At 40.8% G+C, this 22,761-nt stretch overlaps 1 protein-coding gene across 1 annotated transcript in view; it reads left to right on the top strand.

Annotated features, from left to right (window-relative positions):
* LOC124802680 (lipase 3-like) overlaps window positions 1–21,963 on the top strand; it is a 268,556-nt gene extending 246,593 nt beyond the window's left edge. Inside the window, exon 9 of the mRNA XM_047263609.1 lies at window positions 21,376–21,963. Coding sequence (XP_047119565.1) covers window positions 21,376–21,525 — 150 coding nt within the window. The 3' untranslated portion in view covers window positions 21,526–21,963. The remainder of the gene's footprint in view (window positions 1–21,375) is intronic.
* The last annotated feature ends 798 nt before the right edge of the window (window positions 21,964–22,761 follow it).

Here is a 22,761-nt window from a genome sequence, read left to right as displayed (position 1 = left end):
ATTATACTTAGTAAAATCTAAGACATTGGCTGCATTTGCTGTACATGATGTGTGTCATCTTCTGCTGATAATTCCAAACAGTACTAGTGCTTATTCGTAAATATAAGAAGGAAGGATTGCTATACTTTTAACTGCCCGCTTTCAAAATCGGTCAGAAATTATAATGCCCCTTGCTAGAATATTAACGGTGAACTGGAGTACAAAAAGTTTATCATATTCTGCTGATAATACAAAATCATGTTGAAACACAGTGTAAAATATTGTACTGTAACCATCCAGGGTGAATTACCTAAAACGTACGCCGCAAACGTCGCGAAAATAAAAAGTACTATTGATGTGAGGTATTCACAGAATGGTTGGTAGTTAGGGGTTCGTATTGTTAGCCAATAAAGAGATTGTAATAATACTTAGAAACTAGAAACCAGTGCAGAAAATGCAGACAGGCTCTTGGTGTATGGGGAGTGTAGGAAGAATGCAATTCGTCCTTGTACAGTCTATGTGGCAAGACATCCAATAGACATCAACCGTCTCAGCAAATGTTTATCAACCTCTTCAAGCAGTTACGTGAATGTGATAGTGTAATACCTAGAAAACGTAACAGAAGGGAAGAAGCGACGACAGAAGAGGAGGAAATAAATGCTCTTGATGCTGTTGCAGTTGATCCGCACGTCACCTCCCGCGCAATCGCACGAGGAAGTGGCATTCTCCATCGGCATAAGTTCCATCCCTGTCACATCTCCCTTCGTCAAGAGCTCCATGAAAACTATTATGAGAATCGTGTTAACTATTGTTCATGGGCATTAAGACAGGATACTCCCGATGTATCAGGAATCATTTTTAGTGATGAAGCACATATACTAATCATTGCCAGATAAGGCTCCGAAACATCCACCACTGATCTGTTGACAATCCCCGTTGGCTTCATCAGGCAGAACGTCAGCGTCCATGGAGCGTCAACATGTGGTGCGGGATACTGAATCAGCAGCTCATGTGCCCAACCTCCATAGATGGAAGACTGAATGGGCACAAGTATCGTAGCCTCCTAATAGACCATCTTCGGCGGCTGCTAGATGTCGTTCCTCTGCAGACTAGGAGGCACCTGTGCTACCAACATGATGGCTGTCCAGCCATACCCCACGAAGTACTACAGCAATTCTTCATGAATTGTTTCCAGATCGTTGGATTGGACACAGAAGACCTGTACTTTGGCTGGCCCGTTCCCCAGATTTGACGCCGGTACACTTTTTCCTGTTGGGGAAGGTGACAGACACTGTCTATAAGGACATACTGACTACACCAGATGATATGCAACGATGTATATTACTGCAGCCTCCACTAAAATGCTAGCACGTGTACAGCAGTCGTTCCATACTCGACTGGAAGCATGTATTGCCACAGTCAGTGGTAATTTTGAACACAACCTGTGATGGTCAATTGATTCGTTGCTAGCCAGAATCTACATGACTAGTGTTTACACTCACGTTACTCTTTAATGTATGGTACCACAGGTATTGTACAAGTGTCATTGTGGGTACTTTTCAAAATGTGATATCTTCTAATACTCGCACTAGAATCCAGCAGAGAACACCACTGGCATTCTAATTTACCCTACCTTTAGTATATTAATGTCAATAGGCATGGTTCATTTACAGAAGTGTATGTTTGCACAAAAATACACTTTCTGGGTATTATTAGAATCTGTTTATTGGATAACAACACGAGCCCCTGACTACAGATCCATTCTGTGAAAGCTGCACATCAGTATCATTTTTTATTTCCGCAATACTTACAGTCCAACCTGTAGGTGATTCGCCCTATACATCTTGCCAGAATTTTTATAAATTACAGTTGATCTGCAAACTTTTTGCTCTTACAACTGATCACCGTTTGCTGTGGGGTGTCAGCCATTTGAGAACCTGGACCTACTGGATAGGGTGGTAGTGGGGGGAGGAGGGGGAGGGAGCAGTGTCAAAGTACTGGTGTGTCAGTTAATAGTGGCCTGTTTTCCAGTGTAAACATATAACAGCTGGTAACAGGTAACGGTAAATGATATAGGACAAATGATAAGTGGTACAAGGGTAATGGGTAATAACTAAACAGGTAGCAGGTAATGGATAATGGGTAATGCGGAAATCTAACCAGATAATGTGTATTAATTGTTTACCATTTACAGTTTTCCATTTACCATTTACCATTTACATTTGCAACTTACCTGTAATTGATTACCTATTTTTTTGCTACCCATTACCTGTTACCCATTTACTTTTTACCATCCACCATTTACCATTCACTGTTAACCATTACACAATGCCCATTACCCATTACCGACTTGTGATTTACTGTGTACTGTTTACTATTATCTGTTACTTGTTAGCTGTTCACCGATTACTCTTTACCATTTACCGTTGCCTGTTTTCAATGGAAAATGACCGCCAGTCGCTGTCATCCCCCAGCAGCTGACAAACATCCCACACCTTATCCAGTAGCTCACAGTCACCCCATAGCAAGAGCTAGTAAATCAGAGTTCCCAGGATAACTCTGATTCATAAAAATATCTGGATGGATGATGGTAGTTTCCACTGTATGAGGACATGATTTAGCATTATCAGCAGGGTATGAGAAACGTTTTGGAATGAAAGACAAAGTCAATACCTTACCATCAGTATAACGTTTGGCTGACTTTGAGAGCATAAGAAACTTGCTTTCATACCTATTCAGATATACTATTGTTCAGTGCGGTATAACATTACGATGTCAAGTTGTTTCCACTGTTAAGGCGACATACGCTTTGAACTGAAAGGTGAAGTTAGCATCTTTGCATGAGGTCACTATAATACTTGAACGCCTCTGATATCACTTTTTAGAGACGATTTTTTATCGAATTAAGATATTGAATAACATTGTTTTTTTTCGCAATTCTCGTTGACAAGTGCACTTTAAGCTTAACTTACATCACCATTAGTGCCCATGTGTGTTTTGCAGTGCAGCTTTCATGTCGTACTACACGAAGCCGAGAATCAGATGCCCTGGACTTCAGCAAGACAAGTTAGTTGGAATAAGTAAAACGTTCAGTCAGTGAGTGTTTTCTCAGTGACTCTTGATGAGCATTGTAGAACAGTCCAGAGGCGTAGAATAAACGATTCGAGGCCCTATTGTGGCTTACAACTATGGTACAGAAATCGAACTTTGCATGTACACAAGTAGAGTATTACAAATTTTTCCATAAATACTTTTGAAAACCACACAGAACGGTTCAGATTGATTACTTTTAAGCAGTTCCATTTGAATGGTCTACTCGAACGTTTCACATATGGAAGAGCCACTTTACTGTCTTTTCTGGATAAATACCTTTGAACATAGTACAAAAATTCAGATCGTTCGAATACATCTGAGCACGACGAAAAAGGCTGCTCTGAGGCTACATTGTGCTAGTTCTTTAGTTTTAATGTTTCATTTTAATATCCGTAAAAGTACTTTAATGTTCAGATATTGCAAGTTACACTGAATACGTAATGTATTTGGTAAATCCATTTGAACAAGATGGGAAAAAAATCAGGACATTTGACTACTTCCGAGAAATGTCAAGATTGCTACATTGTGATTGGGTGTTTCGTTGTACGGGTCTATAAAGTACTTTTAATGTGCAAATATCGAATGTTACACCCTTTAAGCCGGCCGCGGTGGTCTAGCGGTTCTAGGCGCTCAGTCCGGAACCGCGCGACTGCTACGGTCGCAGGTTCGAATCCTGTCTCGGGCATGGATGTGTGTGATGTCCTTAGGTTAGTTAGGTTTAAGTAGTTCTAAGTTGTAGGGGACTGATGACCACAGATGTTAAGTCCCATAGTGCTCAGAGCCATTTGAACCATTTTTTACACCCTTTAAATAATTTTCAGGAAATATGCTTTTGAACACGGTGCAAGAAATTTAAAGCATTCAGATACTTTCGAGCCCAGTCAAGATGGCTTTAGTGAGATTGGCTCTCTCATCCCTGATGATCTGTGGATTACTATGCTCTGACCAGTAGGGGAAGGGGAGGGGGTGGGTAGGTGTTGCAAAGCACAAACGGCCTAGTTCCGTCATCTTGGATCTTTTTAATTTCTCACAATCTTGCATTTTTAAATTTCCTGCCAACGATATATTGAATTTTTAAATTTCCTGCCATCCACCATCCTCATGGACTTAATGCGTACAAAGGCACTGATGATGTCATTGCCCTTGGCATGTAGGTGCAGGCAACCTAATGGACAAAGGCCATAATGACTTAGAGTCAGCGTTGATGCACCGCTAACAGTTTCATTGGAATTCCTCTTAGGGTGATTTACAGCACTTCATGAACAAGACCGAGAACTGACGAAAAGTTTCCAGTGACATGCCATTTCACAAAAAATAAAGTTTTGCCATTTTCAGACGTGACGTTGTATATGCAAGAAATGTTTCCAGGTTTTGAAATCAGCATGAGAGATTGCTTTATAATGAGTTAAAATTATGTCAGAAAGCTACATCTGGGTTTATCAATGGAATTGTCAGGTGCACTACATCGAAGATATCAGCATTAGTTTGATTAGAAATTGGAACTTTGTACTACAATCCTTTACTGATGGTAGAGGATTGTCTTGTCTAGAATGTACTACTGCCCTACATTTCAAATTTTCTCTGTTGCTAGACGATCCATATTGTCGCTGTTGTGTACCAAATTCCCTGTGGTACTGACGGGTCTTTAACTCAGTTGCTGGGTGCGTGCCCCCACTGGGGTGGCGCCACCGCTGCGCTGAGCTGTTTGCAGTCAGCAGCTTGTCCAGGCAACGCAGCTGACTGGTGCTGGAGTGACGCTATGTGAACCTCTCTTCTCGTTGACACTACTGCGACGCTATAAGACCAGCATTTCTTACCAAGACGTCCAAGTAGCTGGTGCACACAGTTAGCAATGTAGCGGTCTTCAAGCCAATGTCTTGGTGTGATGAACCTCTTCACGCTAGTCTGTCCCATGTAACCCCTTTCATCTCTGAGTAACTACAGCAACCCCCACCTATCTCAAACTGCTTACATCAGTCAAGTCTTGGCCTTTCTTCACAGTTTTTACCCTCACCACATCTCTCCATCAGCAAACTTACATTTTCTTGATTTTTCTGGATACATCCTGTCAACAGATCCCTTCATTTAATCAAGTTGTACTGTAACTTCCTTCTCTTTACAAACTGATGTAATAGCATCTCATTAGCTACATGATATACTCATCAAATCTTCGGCACTCTCCTGTAGCACCACATTTTAAAGCTTGAATTTTCTGAACTATTTATTGTTCTCACTTCATCTCCATAGAAGGCTACACTCTAGGCAGGGACCTTCAGTAAAGACATTCTAACATTTCAATTTAAATTCCACATTAACACATTTAATTTTTTATACACTATTTTCTCTCTTGGGAATGTGCTGTCATTATTTTTCCGCTCAATTAACTTCACTTATCAGTAGTATATCTACGAGTATTCTGCTCCACTTTGCATTTTAATGACCTGTATAATTGCAGGTGAGCTAGATTCTTCATATATCTACTAGCCATGGCACCCCGAACCACGCCCTCCTTATCGAGGACATCATCATCATCATCATCATCATCATGATTACCTTCACATGAAATTAAAGTCTTCCTTCTCCATGGCATCATACAAGTTCTAAGAAGCCAAACCTCTTTATTGGTATGGTGGCAGCCATTTGAACGAATTAGTGATCACAGCCCCTTATTTTAGAAACGATTATGGTGAAATAGCCAGTCACAAAGTAGGACCAGACTTGTGAGTGGCAAAAGCGCAATTATTGCACCATGCTTGCTCTAAGGCACAACGGATCCTCAAATTAAATATTCCCCAAATTCTACTATGATTCTTCTCAAGAGCCACAATTTTGTTTTCATGACTAGAATGTCTACAAAAATACATCACCAAAAATTGATTTTTTTATATAAACTGAAACAGTATTATTTTCCACACACAATGACACAAACACACATACACACACACAGCCAAATCATCAAAACATATTTTTGAACTCTCAAATGAAGTGCCCAAATGCTATTTGTATGCTTGAATAGCCACAAAACAACTGTGACATTAAAATAATATGCCTAACAGACCGTTGACACTTCACATTTATTCCTAAATGAGGTAATGCAGGGGAAGAATGCGGCTAATTCAATTTTTAGGCCTACACTTGGAGTAAGGCACAATTGGATCATCAAATTAATTATGTCCACATCTAAATTGTTCTATGATGTTTGTCACGTGTCACAATGTTAATTCAAGAATTAAAATATCTTCAAAAATAAGTAAACAATGCAATGTTTGTGACAAAGTTATTTCCCCCACAGTGTATACAATGCTTATATCATGTGTTACAAAGTTATCTCAACAACTAAAACACGTAAAGCGAATTGCCTTTTTGATACTGAAAATGTCTTATTAGTGGTTCACAGAGCGAAGTGGTGATATAACGTATCGTTCTCACAAGTTTTCAGTAATGCTTCACCTTAACAAGAACGGCTTTGTTGTGGAAGAAGATAATCCATAACGTTCTAGAGCAGAAAAATATAATCTATGTTATTAACAGGCTAACACAGTTTTATATTTGTATTGGAATTAGATTACTTGATATTATGTACGAAACGAACTTTCGACAAAGTTGGAACTGTAGTGCCAAGACTCTAAGGTACTCTGTTTCGACAATAAACTACTAACCAATACCAAAAATATAAGTGAAATATCTGATGTCAGAAAACATAAAATAGCCAAAAGGTAAATGAACTGATCAACATCAAATCAATAATTCTGTTTTAACGCTCTCCATAAATGTACTTAACGACTGACTATAGACGGTTCACAGTTAGAGACCAGAATTCCCACGTAAGGAAGAGGCAGTAAGCACAACTGATACCTGGTCGGACATTTATTGTACAGGTACAGTGGCCTTCGGAATATAAACCCTGCAACCAACCATAATACAAACGTGAACGTAAATATGCGTGGTCAGTTAGTACTTACAACCAGTACATCTATACCAATGGCATACATCTACTGATTGTCGAAGACCGTTCACAGATGATGTGCTTGTCAATAAGAAAATAGCAACACCAGAAGACGATATCGATTTGCACAATGGCCTGCAGAGGATTGGTGAATGGCGCAAGCCCTGGCAGCTGACCCTGAACACCCGTTGGAAAAGAAAGCCACAAGTTTACAATTACACTATTGGTAACAAATTGGTGGAAACAGTATCTACCATGAAATATGTAAGAGTAACTGTCCAGAGCGACCTTAAGTGGATTGACCACATAAAACAAAAGCAGATTCCAGACGGAAATTCATAGGAAGAAAATTAAGGAAATGTAACTCGTGTAAAGTGGCTTAGAAGGCGCTTCTACGACCGATTCTCGAGTATTGTTCTTCAATCTGGGAGCCTTATCAGGTAGGATTGATAGTAGAGAGAGAGAAGATCCCACAAAGAGCGGTGCGTTCCGTCACGGCTTCCTTTAGTCGGCGCGAAAGCCTTACAGGAATTCTCAATAAACTCCAGTGGCACACACTAGAAGTCGCTTAAGAGTTGAACAACATATTACTCCCCTCCTCACATACCTATCACGAAATGAGCACGGCGAGAAAATCCGAAAAATTAGAGCGAATACAGAGGTTTACCGACAATCATTCTTTCTGTGCGCCATTCACAACTGGAACAGGGAAGAGTCGATCTGATAGTCGTATTAGAAATACTCTTGGCCACACTCCGTTAGGGAGCTTGCGGAGTACGTTGTACACGTCGATCTTGGTCAACATGAGACAGCATATGCTTACCCCAACTCGGACTCTCCTTGCTTAGTTAGGGTACACTTACCTGTCGATGTGCACTTCACTTTACAGGGTCATTCAGCTGCCCCTACCGGTGTCGTTTTATGCAACCCGCAACGTTATAACTGACCTTCAAAAACCAAGTGCGAGGTTTTCATATTCTCTCGTTCGCCACGTGCAAACTGTTACGACAAGAGAGAAAATGAACAGCGCCTTACTGTAGGAAATTTAATGTAGTAAAATTTTTCGCTGGCATACGTTTTCGCATTAGGCCATAGTTTTCGAGTTACTCAAGAGAAACGTACAAATGTGACCTTCAAACGCAGCACCTCTCCCACACTCAGCCCCAGCGGTCAGGATTTCTAATACGTTGTTCATGGTGCTCCCTCGTGCGAGTGCACGAATTATTTCCCACATTCGACCTTTCTTTGGCCTTCGTTGACTGGCAGTATTCCGGCATGCGCTTAGTCGAGCACTAACGAGTATTAAAATTGATGTTTGTATATATTTTATCCAATAATTTTGTTAATTTTAACAGCATAAGAAAACAATTAAATCGTTGTATTCGTCAGGCCTTCTGGCCAAGAAATTACTGTAGTTGGAAGGGTTAAATTTGTATCGAATTGTCAACATGATTAGTTTTAGCGTACGTTTACAAAAGTCGTTTTCCTTTCATTACTCTCAAGGCCACGTATAAATTAATAATGTTACCAAAACAGCTGACTATTCTTGTGGCGTAAGAGCCCAGTCAACAGAGAACAAAAAAGGTCAAATATCGGGAATAGTTCGTGTCGTCGGAAACTTTTTTACAGAGTTACGAGGGAGTGCCACGAGAAACACACTAGAAATCTTGACTGGTGAGGGATGAGTGTCTGGATGAAGTGCGTTTGATGGACACTTTCGCACGTTTTTTTTTTTTTTCTCGTGTACCTTGAAAACCGTGGCCTTTAGCGAAAACGTTCCCCAGTACAAAATTTAACTACACTAAGTTTCCTATGAAAGGTCCTGTTCCTTTTTTTCTCCTGTAGGGCTAACAGTGCGTAGGGAACGGGAGAAAATGAAAATCTTGAGCGTGGTTTTTGAAGGCTAGATGTTAAGTTGCAGGTTGCATAAAACGGCATCGACAGGGGCAGCTGAATCGCCCTGTGTATTACACTTCTCATATGGTGCAGGCCCTAGTGCAGTTGAGACAGAAGCAATGACACCTAGCATTGTACGCAGCAAACAGCCACTGGCCGTAAACACGAGCGTACTTTGTAATTTACATTGGAACGTGGCTCCAGTACAAGCTGTCTCTCGCAGACCGACAAGCTTGTGAGCACGATGCCTTTATAAACCAGCAGTCCGTTGCACACGTTTCGTCTGCTCCTTCATCCACCACAGAAACCACAGGCAACTTCCCAGCTCACTGCCAAGGACTGCAAACTACCCGCTCGACTTTCATCTTCGATAGAGTGCTCAGGCCCAAATTATAGTAAATGAACCTTGTCAAATATATTTCGCAAAAGTCGATTTATAAATTCTTTGACTGTGTGATAGGGTCTTTTATCACGTCTCTTATGAAAGAGCGTGGTGCCAGCTTATATAAGAGATTCATGAAAGATTTTCGCAGTGTACAGGCCTTACGAAAAATCTGACAGTGCCAACCTTGCCACACAACTGGCACCCAGTACACTAAAACAAGTAAGGTGAAATCGAGATGGTAGCCGTTGCACTGGTTAACGCATACTGTAGGGTTTATGCCTTTAGCGGGCGAGTGCTGTACCAAATGACACGACCATCCCTTACGGCTTTAATTCCGCCAGAACATCTCCTGCCTTCCAACCTTCACAGAAGTTCTCCTGCATGTAGTCTGTGGAGCACTTGCCGCGCGAAAGACAAAGGTCATGTGTTCGAGTTCCAGTTTCGTGGGAAGTTTCATATTAGTGCACCCTCCATTACAGAATAAAAATTTCATTCTGGAAATACATATCGCAACTTTTGTGACAAGTTCTTTGGCGCTTCATGTGCGGGTACCTCGTGGGTGGGGAAAAATATATTACTGTCTCTGTACATTACGTTGAACCTAACGAAACAGACTCCCAAAGGACCACCCAAAGATGGAGACATTTTCGATTATCTCTGCTAAGCGTTTTCTCATCTGTCACAAGCGAAATTGAAATTTTCCTTCGAAAAATGATGCTGGACTCCTATTTTGAATCAATATTGAATGTGATTGAGACGACTGTTGTTGTTTGTGCACTGTATCTGAATATTAAATTTAGTAGCTTTCAGTCGTTCATCCAAATATTAGCAGTGTGTTTACGTTTCACCGCGTGCAGTTGCAGCTTTTGCGGTTCGTAACTTAAGTTCTTGACTAAGCTGTTTGTGCACTGTTATTCGGTTATTAAATTAAGTAGTTTCCAACGGTGTCTCGCGCTGTTTCTGGTCAAATATCGGTTTAATAAACTTTTGGAAACTTTCTCCCACTGTGTTTTACAGAGATGTTTCCGCGTTGAAGTCATTTGTTAAATCCAGTACGGTAGTTTTCAGCTGACATTTCTTATTATTTGTACTGAAATATTTCAGTAAAACTTTCGTTCACTGTATTTAATTTCGTTGAGAGTTCCAGTGGTCACTCGAATTTTTGGTTTCAGATAAGAAACTGAAGTTTTTGTGGTACTGGTATTAGTTGTGGTTTAGTAGTACTAATAAGAGTAGTTGCTTTCTTAGCGGCATTCGAGATCCCTGTTGTTAGTTATTTAAATAGTTCTACTGTTGTAACTGAACGTAACGTAAACGTTTAGTTTCTTTCAGAAACTTAAAAGAATACCATGAGTAAGAAGTGTGGGCTTTGTCGTAGATTTGTGAGTAGGGGGTTTCGGTGCGAGATTTTTTCAAAGTATTCTCATTGGGGGGAATGCAGTGGGGAAGCCAGTGGTCTTTCTAGCGGGATCCTCTCCTGGAAACACAGAATTTTCAGCAGAAGTTGATAGAAGAGCAGGAGCCTAAGATCTATGCCCTTCAGGTGAAGTTATCAACGTATCTAGCGCGTGCTTTGCGTTTGCTAAGGATGAAGGGCGCTGAGGAATGGGAACTGCCAGTTGGTAAGAAGGCAGCTGGGAGGAGGAGATATTCAGGCAGTTGTACTTTGCGTATAACCAATAGATTTCGCCAACTGCCAGAGCTTATTGGATAGGAGCATCTTGTAGCTGTAGGTTTAGGAAACATGCAGCAGTCCTCACGTGTTTTGGGAGCCTAAGTCAGTTGCAAGTTCTAACAGAAAGAAGAAGGTTGTGCTGCTAGGTAGTTCGTATGGTAGAGGTGAGGGTCACCAGGTGAAGCCTAGTGCAGGGTCGTCACAAGTGACTGTCAGCATAGGGGTGTTACGTAGGAATTTTACTAATGAGGATCGGGCAGTGACTGTTGGTGGAGCTGGGAACGGTCTTGATAGGAAAGGGAGTACGATGTAGGTGATGACCTGGCAAAGATAGCCACTCAGGCTGGTGGCACTAACGTGCACGTCGTGCAGCTGTTTCAGCAACACGATCCGCCTCATCTTAATGCTGCTGTTAGGCGTGTTAACATGGGGCTGGAGAGGGCGCTGATGGTCGAGTGCGGTGGTGCCAGTTGAGTGTATTAATAGAACGGGTTTTATTAGGCATGGCCTGCATCTCAGTAGGTGTGGGAAGGGGAGGCTGGCAAAGCTTATAGATAACAGTGTAGTGGGTGGTGACGGGATCACTGATGGGAAAATTCCTGTAGTGGTTGGTGTCTTTCGGCAATGTTTCAAACAGTGCAGTTCATAACGTAAGTTCATAGCTTGTAGAAAATAAACTAATGCTACATCGCAGTAAGACAGTAAGACTTAATGCTGCCATTTTTACTATATGAACTGTGCCTGTAGTTGGCGATGGTTCGACACGAAAAGTAGTTTACTTTGCTTATTTTCGTTCCCTTATAACTTATGGTATTATATTTAGCGGTAACGCTTCCCATTCTCAAAGGATATTTTTGACTCAGAAAGAGGTAGGTGTAAGTTCGCCAACTTCTTGTCGACCTCTGTTCATTAGTCTAGGTATTCTCACATTGGCCTCTCTCTCTCTCTCTCTCTCTATATATATATATATATATATATATATATATATATATATATATATATATTATTAACAGTCGTTTCTTGTTAACAATATCAAATTATTCCCAACAATTAGCTGTTTTCACTCAGTTAATAGTAGGCAGAAATCCAATCCGCATTTGGATGGCATTCTTTGACTCTTGTGCAGAAAGGTGTGCAGTATAGTGCTGCATCCATTTTCAATATGCTATCACAAGAACTGAAAAATCTTAACAGTGATCCACGCGCTTTCAAATTGAAACCGAACAGTTTTCTCATGGGTCACTCCTTCAATTCTGTCGAGGAGTTCCTTGAAATATTAAGCTGATTCCTGCGTTATATTGTTTAGTGCGCGTACATAAACTTATAGCTTGTCTTTTTTTTGTTCAAAAACATTTTATTTTATCTGTTATTACTTTTATGTTGTAATTTCATGTACTGGCAGGTTTCATGACCTTGGAGATTTGCTCCTCAATTTGGTCCTACGGAACTAGACGTGTAAAATAAAAATAAAATCATACAAGATGTTTGTTACTATGTGCTGAGGCAACGTAAGGACTGACATTATATTACTGTTATGGGCCCCGGGAGTAGGTGATATTCCATCAGAATTATTGAGATTCTTGGGACAGTCCGCCATGGCAAAAGTATTCTACATGATGTGTAAGATATATGACACAGACAAAATACCCAACTGTAATAACTCCAATTCTAAAGTAAACAGGAGTGACAAGTGTGAATATTACCGAACCATCGGTTTACTGAGCCATGGTTGCAAGATACTGACATGAATTATTTACTGAAGAGTGGGGAACGTAGCGGAAGTCGACCTCGGGGAAGATCAGTTGGGGATTCACAGAAGTGTAGCTGCACGCGAGGCATTACTGGTCCCACGACCCATGTTACACTAATCAGCCGGAACATCATGAACACCGACCTACGGTGCATGTAGTATCAGTGAGCGTGCTGTCCGTGTGTAGGATGGCGAAGGCGCGTGATCTATCTGAATTTGACCGAGGACAGATTGTGATGACTCGAAGGATCAGCACGAGCATTTGGGAAACTGCACGACTTGTCGGGTGTTCAAGGACTGTTGCGGTGAGTGTCTTCAATATGTGTTGCAACCAAGATGAAATCACGTCCAGATGTCGTGCGGTTGGGTGGGCAACCCTCATTACAGATATCTGACGTCGTAAGCTGGGCGGACTGGTAAGACTGGACAGGCGACGAACTGTCGTGGAACTAACCTCAGACTTTAGTGCTGGGCAGAGTACAAGTGTGTCTGGACACACAGTGCCCCGAACACTCCTAACGATGGCCTCCGCAGCCGACGACCCATCGGAACTGGATGCTGACGCAGTGGCAGAGCGTTTCACAGTCTGGTGATTCTCGATACCTTCTTCATCACGCCGACGGGAGGTCGAGAATCCGTTGCCTTCCAGGGGAACGGCTCCTTGGCACCTGTACTGCGGTATAGACAAGCTGGCGGCGGTTCCATTTTGCTCTGGGGAAGATTCACACGGGCATCCATGGGTCCATTGGTGCACCACGACAGCCAAGGAGTATCGTACACTGGTCCCAGAGGACTTACATAGCTGTTTCAAGCACAATCACTATCTTGTTTCCCGACGGCTGTGGTTTCTTTCAACAAGATAATACGCCATGTCACAAGGCCAGCAGTGCGATGGAGTGGTTCAAAGAACGTAGCGGCGGATTCCGTCCGATGTGCAGGCGCTCCAACTCGCCATATCTGAACCCGACTGAACACATCTGGGATGTGACTGAACGTGGCGTCACAGCTCATCGCTCCGCTCCCTGGAATTTCCGGGAATTAGGTGACTTGTGTGTGCAGATGTGGTGCCACCTCACTCATCGCCCTACCATAGCCTCATTGCTTTCCTGCCACGACGAGTCGCCTGTTATCCGTGCGAAGGTGGATGTACCGGCTATTAGGCATGTGATCATTATGTTCTGGCTGATCAGTGTAGGAGATAGGTTAAACAAAGAAAATCCCAAGTTTATTGTACTTGAAGACTTAGAAAAAGGTTTTGACAATGTTGACGGCATACACTATACGAAATTCTGAAGGCAGCAGAGATAAAATACTGGGAGAAAAAAGTTGTATCCAGCTTATAGACAAATCAGACTGCAGTTAAACAGATGAAGCTTATAAACCCTGTTCGTGGAATGAAAAAATAACTACACTCCTGGAAATGGAAAAAAGAACACATTGACACCGGTGTGTCAGACCCACCATACTTGCTCCGGACACTGCGAGAGGGCTGTACAAGCAATGATCACACGCACGGCACAGCGGACACACCAGGAACCGCGGTGTTGGCCGTCGAATGGCGCTAGCTGCGCAGCATTTGTGCACCGCCGCCGTCAGTGTCAGCCAGTTTGCCGTGGCATACGGAGCTCCATCGCAGTCTTTAACACTGGTAGCATGCCGCGACAGCGTGGACGTGAACCGTATGTGCAGTTGACGGACTTTGAGCGAGGGCGTATAGTGGGCATGCGGGAGGCCGGGTGGACGTACCGCCGAATTGCTCAACACGTGGGGCGTGACGTCTCCACAGTACATCGATGTTGTCGCCAGTGGTCGGCGGAAGGTGCACGTGCCCGTCGACCTGGGACCGGACCGCAGCGACGCACGGATGCACGCCAAGACCGTAGGATCCTACGCAGTGCCGTAGAGGACCGCACCGCCACTTCCCAGCAAATTAGGGACACTGTTGCTCCTGAGGTATCGGCGAGGACCATTCGCAACCGTCTCCATGAAGCTGGGCTACGGTCCCGCACACCGTTAGGCCGTCTTCCGCTCACGCCCCAACATCGTGCAGCCCGCCTCCAGTGGTGTCGCGACAGGCGTGAATGGAGGGACGAATGGAGACGTGTCGTTTTCAGCGATGAGAGTCGCTTCTGCCTTGGTGCCAATGATGGTCGTATGCGTGTTTGGCGCCGTGCAGGTGAGCGCCACAATCAGGACTGCATACGACCGAGGCACACAGGGCCAACACCCGGCATCATGGTGTGGGGAGCGATCTCCTACACTGGCCGTACACCACTGGTGATCGTCGAGGGGACACTGAATAGTGCACGGTACATCCAAACCGTCATCGAACCCATCGTTCTACCATTCCTAGACCGGCAAGGGAACTTGCTGTTCCAACAGGACAATGCACGTCCGCATGTATCCCGTGCCACCCAACGTGCTCTAGAAGGTGTAAGTCAACTACCCTGGCCAGCAAGATCTCCGGATCTGTCCCCCATTGAGCATGTTTGGGACTGGATGAAGCGTCGTCTCACGCGGTCTGCACGTCCAGCACGAACGCTGGTCCAACTGAGGCGCCAGGTGGAAATGGCATGGCAAGCCGTTCCACAGGACTACATCCAGCATCTCTACGATCGTCTCCATGGGAGAATAGCAGCCTGCATTGCTGCGAAAGGTGGATATACACTGTACTAGTGCCGACATTGTGCATGCTCTGTTGCCTGTGTCTATGTGCCTGTGGTTCTGTCAGTGTGATCATGTGATGTATCTGACCCCAAGAATGTGTCAATAAAGTTTCCCCTTCCTGGGACAATGAATTCACGGTGTTCTTATTTCAATTTCCAGGAGTGTATTTAAAAAAATTGACTGTTTGCAGTTTTAAGTATTTACATTGCAGTTATAACAGTGTGCAATTCATCCCCAAAAAAGTTCAGAAGAAAGGTGGAATACTATATTGCATTTTACATCAGAATGATAACTATTCGGAGGTGGCATAAATTATAGTGGCAATAGCGACAGTAAAAATGAATATGTTTAGCTCAGGAGTGGATTCAAACAAAATTCCACACTGAACCTAAACCTGCGGTTTGTTTCCTGTTAAATTTCCTGTTACAATGAAACCAGGTGCAGATGTCACTGTAGGAGAACGATAAGTTGAGTGGTGGCAGACTATGTTAATGTGCAGTACAATGCGATAAAAATGTGCTGCGGTGCACAGCAAGCATAATCGGATTCCATATACAAAATAATTTAGCCTGCAGTTTCTAACAGACAGGATGCACGTTATCCGCGCTGATGGCACGTAATTTTCGCAACACCAAACGTTCGCTTCCCAGAGGAATTAGGCTGCTGAAAGATAAAATGCACAAGTTTTGCTGCAGTGCAATAATATTGAAACTATAGGGGAGAGGTTGCGCAAAGATATTGAAAACACCAAAAATTTTCTAAATATTTTGCGCCGCTCGGAAATATTGTGGCGCCTGTGGGTAGTCTTTCTGGTGCTGTAGACTGAGTTTCTATGCATTCGCTGTTCGTTTAGCTGTGGTGTTGAAAGTGAGTCGAAAACAAGACGAAAGAGCGTTATGATAGGAATGCATCGAATGTATAAATAACTTACATGAACGCGTGGTGCCTGATCTTACATACATGTCCGAAAGGATAGACACCACGCGGAATCCGCAGTTGTGATACATTATACGTAAATTGAAGGTGGGGGTGTGAGAAAGGAAACGAAAGGGAAGGTTTTACTGACATCTGAAAGAACAGACACCACACATTCATATAACTGATTCGCCTGTATGAACTATGGATCCTCCTCCTACATTGCAGATGCACAACTACGACCCACCTCCTGTGGGGATCTCAGAGTAGCGAGCGTGCAGGAAATGGACATGGACCCCGGGTAGGTGGCACTTGGTGGGGATATGGGTTGGGCGTGAGAGTCGCGCAGGTCCAGTAGCACTGTGTGCTGAATGACACAGTGGTTACCACACCTGCCTAGTAAACAGGAGTACCTGGGTTCGAATCCCGATCTGATACATATTTTCACTCGTCGCCACTGATTCCACGTAATGTCCTGAAATCAGTAACCCATCCCTTTTCTCTCTTTTCCTTTCTCCCCCCACCCTCCCCCCACCTTCAATTTATGTATAAATAACTGCCGGTATTCTGTAAGATTAAAGCAGATGAGTATAAAAACAGAGATCATACGAATGAATCGAACGTTATTGTACAGAATGATGCAACGCAAAATTCTAAATAAATGTATATATACTTATTTATTTGTGTGCAAACATTAAATGCCCTAATATAATCGTTTAGTGCACGTATTATTGCATGAATCGACACGTTTCTATTACTTTGTCTTAACTACTTTAAGGTAAAACTGCACGTCTCTCATCGTAGCGTTTTGTTTTTCGATCATGCGGATATAGGCATCTGCAGAAATTTATCGGGGATAGGGAAGGGGAACAGGTGCTAGACACAAACATTCCCATTTTCGATGTAAATGAGTCGGTCATTTCTGAAATCTATCAAGCCACAAAAGCTAAATTTCATAAGTGACACAATAAACATTATATCCCTGAATACTGATGATCATCCATTTAATATTTGTTACAAGTACACCACTTCAGTACTTGAGACAACAAACGATTATACACCAAGTGCTACAAGCATAGTATTGTCTCGTTGCGGTCAGCCAGATAGTGCTATATCTGCAAAACGAGAGGTTTAGCGGAATCATGGGGAATCACTTCTTGTATAAGAATTTTGTAATGAATGAAAGCATGGTACTCCCGATTCTAAGGGGAGAGTGGGCCAAGTCCCTGTGTAGGGGGATGACTATGTATGTTGACAGTTATTTGGAGTAATCAGAATGAAATTTTCCCTCTGGAGCGGAGTGTGCGCTGATATGAAACTTCCTGGCAGATTAAAACTGTGTGCCGTACCGAGACTCGAACTCGGGACCTTTGCCATTCGCGGGCAAGTGCTCTACCAACTGAGCTACCCAAGCACGACTCACGCCCCGTCCTCACAGCTTCAGTTCCTCTAGTACCTCGTCTCCTACCTTCCAAACCTTGCAGAAGCTCTCCTGCATACTTTGCAGAACTAGCACTCCTGGAAGAAAGGATATTGCGAAGACATGGCTTAGCCACAGCCTAGGGGATGTTTCCAGAATGAAATTTTCTCTCTGCAGCGGAGTGTGCGCTGATACAAAATGTGTATATTAGGTTATTTCGATTGAATAAATTTTTCCAAATTTTTCAGGCTATATTGACCAATATTAATATCTGTCGTTCTTTTGTTAGTGTATTATTTATAATTTTTTATGTTATATTTGCAGTTAAAAAGTTGTATAAAAACCAACAGATGTGACGTTTTTATAAGTTTCTCTTACTGGAACAATTAATCTTTCTTAAGAACAGACAAGCCATTTGATATTAATAAAAATACTGTCAATAAATGACCAAAAATTGAACCAAAAATAAAAATTCCACAAAAGAAATAAAAAATGAACACAGCAAACATTATCAAATTCTAATTGATGTGCAATAATTGGATCAAGTGTTTGTGGAAAAACAATGTTAATGATTGATAATTGTATTCTAGTTCCAGGATGATTAAATTAGAATAGAATCAATCATTTGTACATTCATTCTAAAGTGATGACCAAAGGCTAATCAAAGGCTGCGTTTCATTGGCAGGACACTAAGAAAATGTAAGAGACCTACTAAGGAGACTGCCTACACTACGCTTGTCCGTCCTCTTTTAGAATACTGCTGCATGGTGTGGGATACATACCAGGTAGAACTGATGCAGTACATCGAAAAAGTTCAAAGAAAGACAGCACGTTTTGTATTATCGCGAAATATGGGAGAGAGTGTCACAGAAATGATGCAGGATTTGGGCTCGAAATCATTAAAAGAAAGGCGTTTTTCGATGCGACAGAATCTTCTCACGAGATTCCAGTCACCAACTTTCTCCTCTGAAATGCGAAAATATTTTGTTGACACCAACCTACATAGGGAGAAACGATCACCACGATAAAATAAGGGAAATCAGAGCTTGTACAGAAAGATACAGATGTTCATTCTTTCCACATGCTATACGAGAATGGAATAATAGAGAATTCTAAAGGTGATTCGATGAACCCTCTGCCAGGCACTTAAATGTGATTTGCAGACTATCCATGTAGATGTAGATGAACCGAAATATGAAGAATTTATAAAAAGACGTGAAAAGTAGAAGATAAAGTAAAGGAAAAAATGCTATTTTATTTAAATATATGATGAAATTATTCTGTTAGATGGGTGTAAAAATAATTAAGATGTACAATTTGACGAGTTCATTCTTGATAATCGTGATATAGTTAGAGAGTATTTTACTAGAAATAGACACAAAGAAACAGATTGTTTTTATTTTAGTCAAACATCCTCAAAAATACCAAAGCAATTAGTTAGAGATAACCTTAATTTTTAATGTTTTCAGATTAAATGACTCGAATTTGAATAATACTTATTATGAGTTAGTCAGGGTTATTTAAAGTTTGATGATTTTAAAGAAATATGTAGTAAATGTTGGGATAAAGACGAATTCGGTTTCATTGCAATAGATATCACAAGTAAAAATTAATAACGATAAATACAGAGAAAAACATAAGAATTTTTAAATATTGAACGTAAATGTTAAATGTAAATGTTGAAAATAAACGTTGAATATAAATGTTGAATGTTAAAAACGAAATTGATTGTTTTTATACTTAATAAATGTTTTCAAAATGTGATCATCCAGAAGGAATAAGTCAGTTTGGTTGTAAGATCCAAATATTTTTAGAAAAGTTAGGTGAACTTGAAGAGGAAAAGGTCAATTAAAAGAAGAGTTTAAAATGTGGGAAAAAAAGGACAAGAACATATTATAAAAATGTAAAAGAGAAGATTAAGCAGTTGTAGATTTTATTGAACAAGTGAATCAGATAATTTAAGGATCTGTAGAGAATGTTTTGAAAGCTATTAAAGAAAATAGAGAAGCTGATAACAAATTATTCCTTATAAACAACATTATTTTGAAGAATTTAATTCCAACAATTAAAAAATATGGAAATGATAAAAGAGATTATGTACTAAGTGAATCAGTAATACAAGATTAATTGAATAAATATGAAGAGGAACTTAAAGACAAAAAAGTTAAAAAAAAATGAATTTGTTGGTAAATATCCTGTTGAATTTAATGGAAAAAAATTAAAGATTGGTGAAAAAGTCTATGAAGATACAGATGACTTAATGAATCTGTTAACTAAAACCAGATAACTACGAAAGATATGAATGCACTATTTACTGCTTCTGTTTTATCAAGCTATGCAGATTTAGTGAGTCATTCAGGAACATTATATTGTGACAATAATCCAAATTAAATAAAATCAAATAAGATAATAAATACAACTGAATGGTATAGGAAATTGTTCATCTTCATCTTTCCAAAAAATGGATTCAAGTGTTGATGAAAAATGGGTGAAGGATTAATTAAAAATATACAGATAAACCAATATAATATTTTTGGATGAATAATGATTCTCAATTAATGATAGACTAGCTGTAATTCATGGAGAAGAATTAGCTGGAAATAAAAATTATCATAATGAAAAATTTGAATAATAAAAATGTCAACAAATAAATTTAGCTATTGTGTTATTAATAACCCAGAAGGAATTCCATTTTTTGTACAGTTTTTGAATAAGGAAAAATTTCAGAAAAATGAAAAATATTGAAAGGATTTAGTTAATATGTTAATTAATAAACTACAGTTTGAATGATATATTCCATATTATAATTATTGTTGCCCCGGGACAAAACTAGAAGAAAGAATAGCTAAAGTTGATCAAGGAATTAATCCATTAGATGAAGCATGTACAAAACATGATATTGGTTATAGAGATATTAAAGATTTAGAAAGAAGACATGAAAGAAATAAAGAACTTCAATTAATCGCAAAAGAAAGTATACGCCCTAAAGATTCTTCATTTGGTGAAAATTTAGCAGCAACTGCAGTAAGAGAAATAATGTATCGAAAACGAAAATTAGGAATGGGAGTAAATGTTGATGATAAAGAATGGGAGTCTGTAAAAATATTAATAACCTTTTCTATATATAACTGAGAGATGGGGGAAGGCAAAAATTGCAGAGTTAGACCAAGAGATGAGTACCATAAGCCAGCTCAAATGGGCACATGCTGCAGGAGTTATTTTGAGATGAAAAGGCTTTCGCAGGGTAGAGTAGCATGGGGAGATGAACCACACCAGTCACCATGTGTAACAAAGACTCGTTTTCGTACTCTATTAGGTGCTCTGAGGAGTGGAGGAAAAGGGAAGTTTAAGTCAAAGCACACAAAGTTCCTGGTAACAAAGGATACTTCAACAAATTGATTGTTCATATTTAAAAATTAGGTTATCATTAATTACACCTAATCTTTTACCTAGTTTATAATGTAGTTATATGCTGACAGAACTACATCTGAGGGGAGAAAGAAACAGGAGATATGGGTTCACCGCTCAAAAACTTCACAAGATATAGCTTTTACCCAACAGAAAGTACCCTTAAAGTATGTGTACATTCGCCTATGTTTGCATGAAGTTCATTATGCCGTATGTGCTACTAAAATTCCGTCGTCCACAGGAAGCTATGCGGCAGATACAAATGATTCCAAGCAACGTCAAGAAGATGGTGGTACCACTGGAGGGCTATGGCCACTTCCATATCCTCTTTGACAAGAATGTACACGGACTCGTCCATGAGAAGATGTTAAGCTTCATGTCAGAGCTTTGAGAACAGAAGCTTGAAAGGAAGATATACAAAGGTTAGAATATTAGAAGCAGATTATTGATGGTGTAGTGTATAGTGTAACAACATTAGTACCTGAAGAAGAATGAAGCCAGTCAAGAGACTGTAGATCTTAAAACATGATGAACTGCGTGTGGTCCATTTTGCATGTTTTGTGTGGTTCATAAACTGTACAGCACAGACATGTGTCCAGCAAACAATTAGTGAAGTGTATAGAGAATTGTAAACAAGGGATCTTGGTAACTAAAATTTAAATTTGTGTCATTTGCACTAATAACAAATTCCTTACAATAAAGGTATTTACTCACATGTTAAATATCCATTACCCTTCACACTCTTCTATCATACTAACCGAACTTGTATTATTGTTCTAAAGTTGTTAATGCTGTAGTGTGTATTCACCACATTAACATTACTGCCACTTCCCTTATAGTTTTTGTTCTGGAGTATAGCTAATCTGTTACCTAGGTACAACTTTAAATGTTTTATCTCCCAGAAATAAAATTACTTTGTACAGCAGTACTGGATTCGCTTTATGGGATTCCTTATTTATTTTATACTGATTTATTTATTCTTTTCCGCTTAATTTCCCAGCACAACTTTTGTATATGAGCATTGCCACTATTTCTCGGTCTACCAATGTGGTCGCATATTCAGATGGAACGATGGCCACATTTTCATATGCACCGTTGCCGTCTATCGAGTCACACTCATTGAGAAATGTCAAGAGCGGTTTTATCCATACTGCATAAACTACAACGCAGTACGTCTGTCCCAGAGGGCCTCATTCCATAAAGTGCTATACTTCTTTAGGATACTGGGATACTGGTATTGAATGTAGCACCACTAAGCGAACAGCAAGTAATCACAGAAGTTGTTACGTAGTGTTTCACAGATCCGATGTCTTCCTAACAGCACAAGAATTCCAGGGCACTTTAGTATGTAGAAGATGCCTGCGGTGCCACTGTGGTAAGAGAATGCTTGATTGGGATCCAATGTACGGCCGTTGACGAGGTCATGAGAGACAGGTCTCGGTCTCGATATGGATATGGATGGCGAGCGAAGCAGTATGTGTTTTTTTCGGTTGGGAACATCCTCCCTATCGCCTTTAGAAAGAGCTGGGATTTCATGCATATTGGTTACAGTAAGCTCCATTTCCTGCTAAATTATTCACTCACACTGGTTATAACACTGATGTGGATACTGGTCGATCGAAATCAT

The sequence above is a fragment of the Schistocerca piceifrons genome, chromosome 6, assembly GCF_021461385.2.
Source record: "Schistocerca piceifrons isolate TAMUIC-IGC-003096 chromosome 6, iqSchPice1.1, whole genome shotgun sequence".
NCBI classification, from domain to species: Eukaryota; Metazoa; Arthropoda; class Insecta; order Orthoptera; family Acrididae; genus Schistocerca; species Schistocerca piceifrons.
The sequence above is the reverse complement of the archived record's forward strand: the minus strand, read 5'-3'. Positions and strand labels throughout refer to the sequence as shown.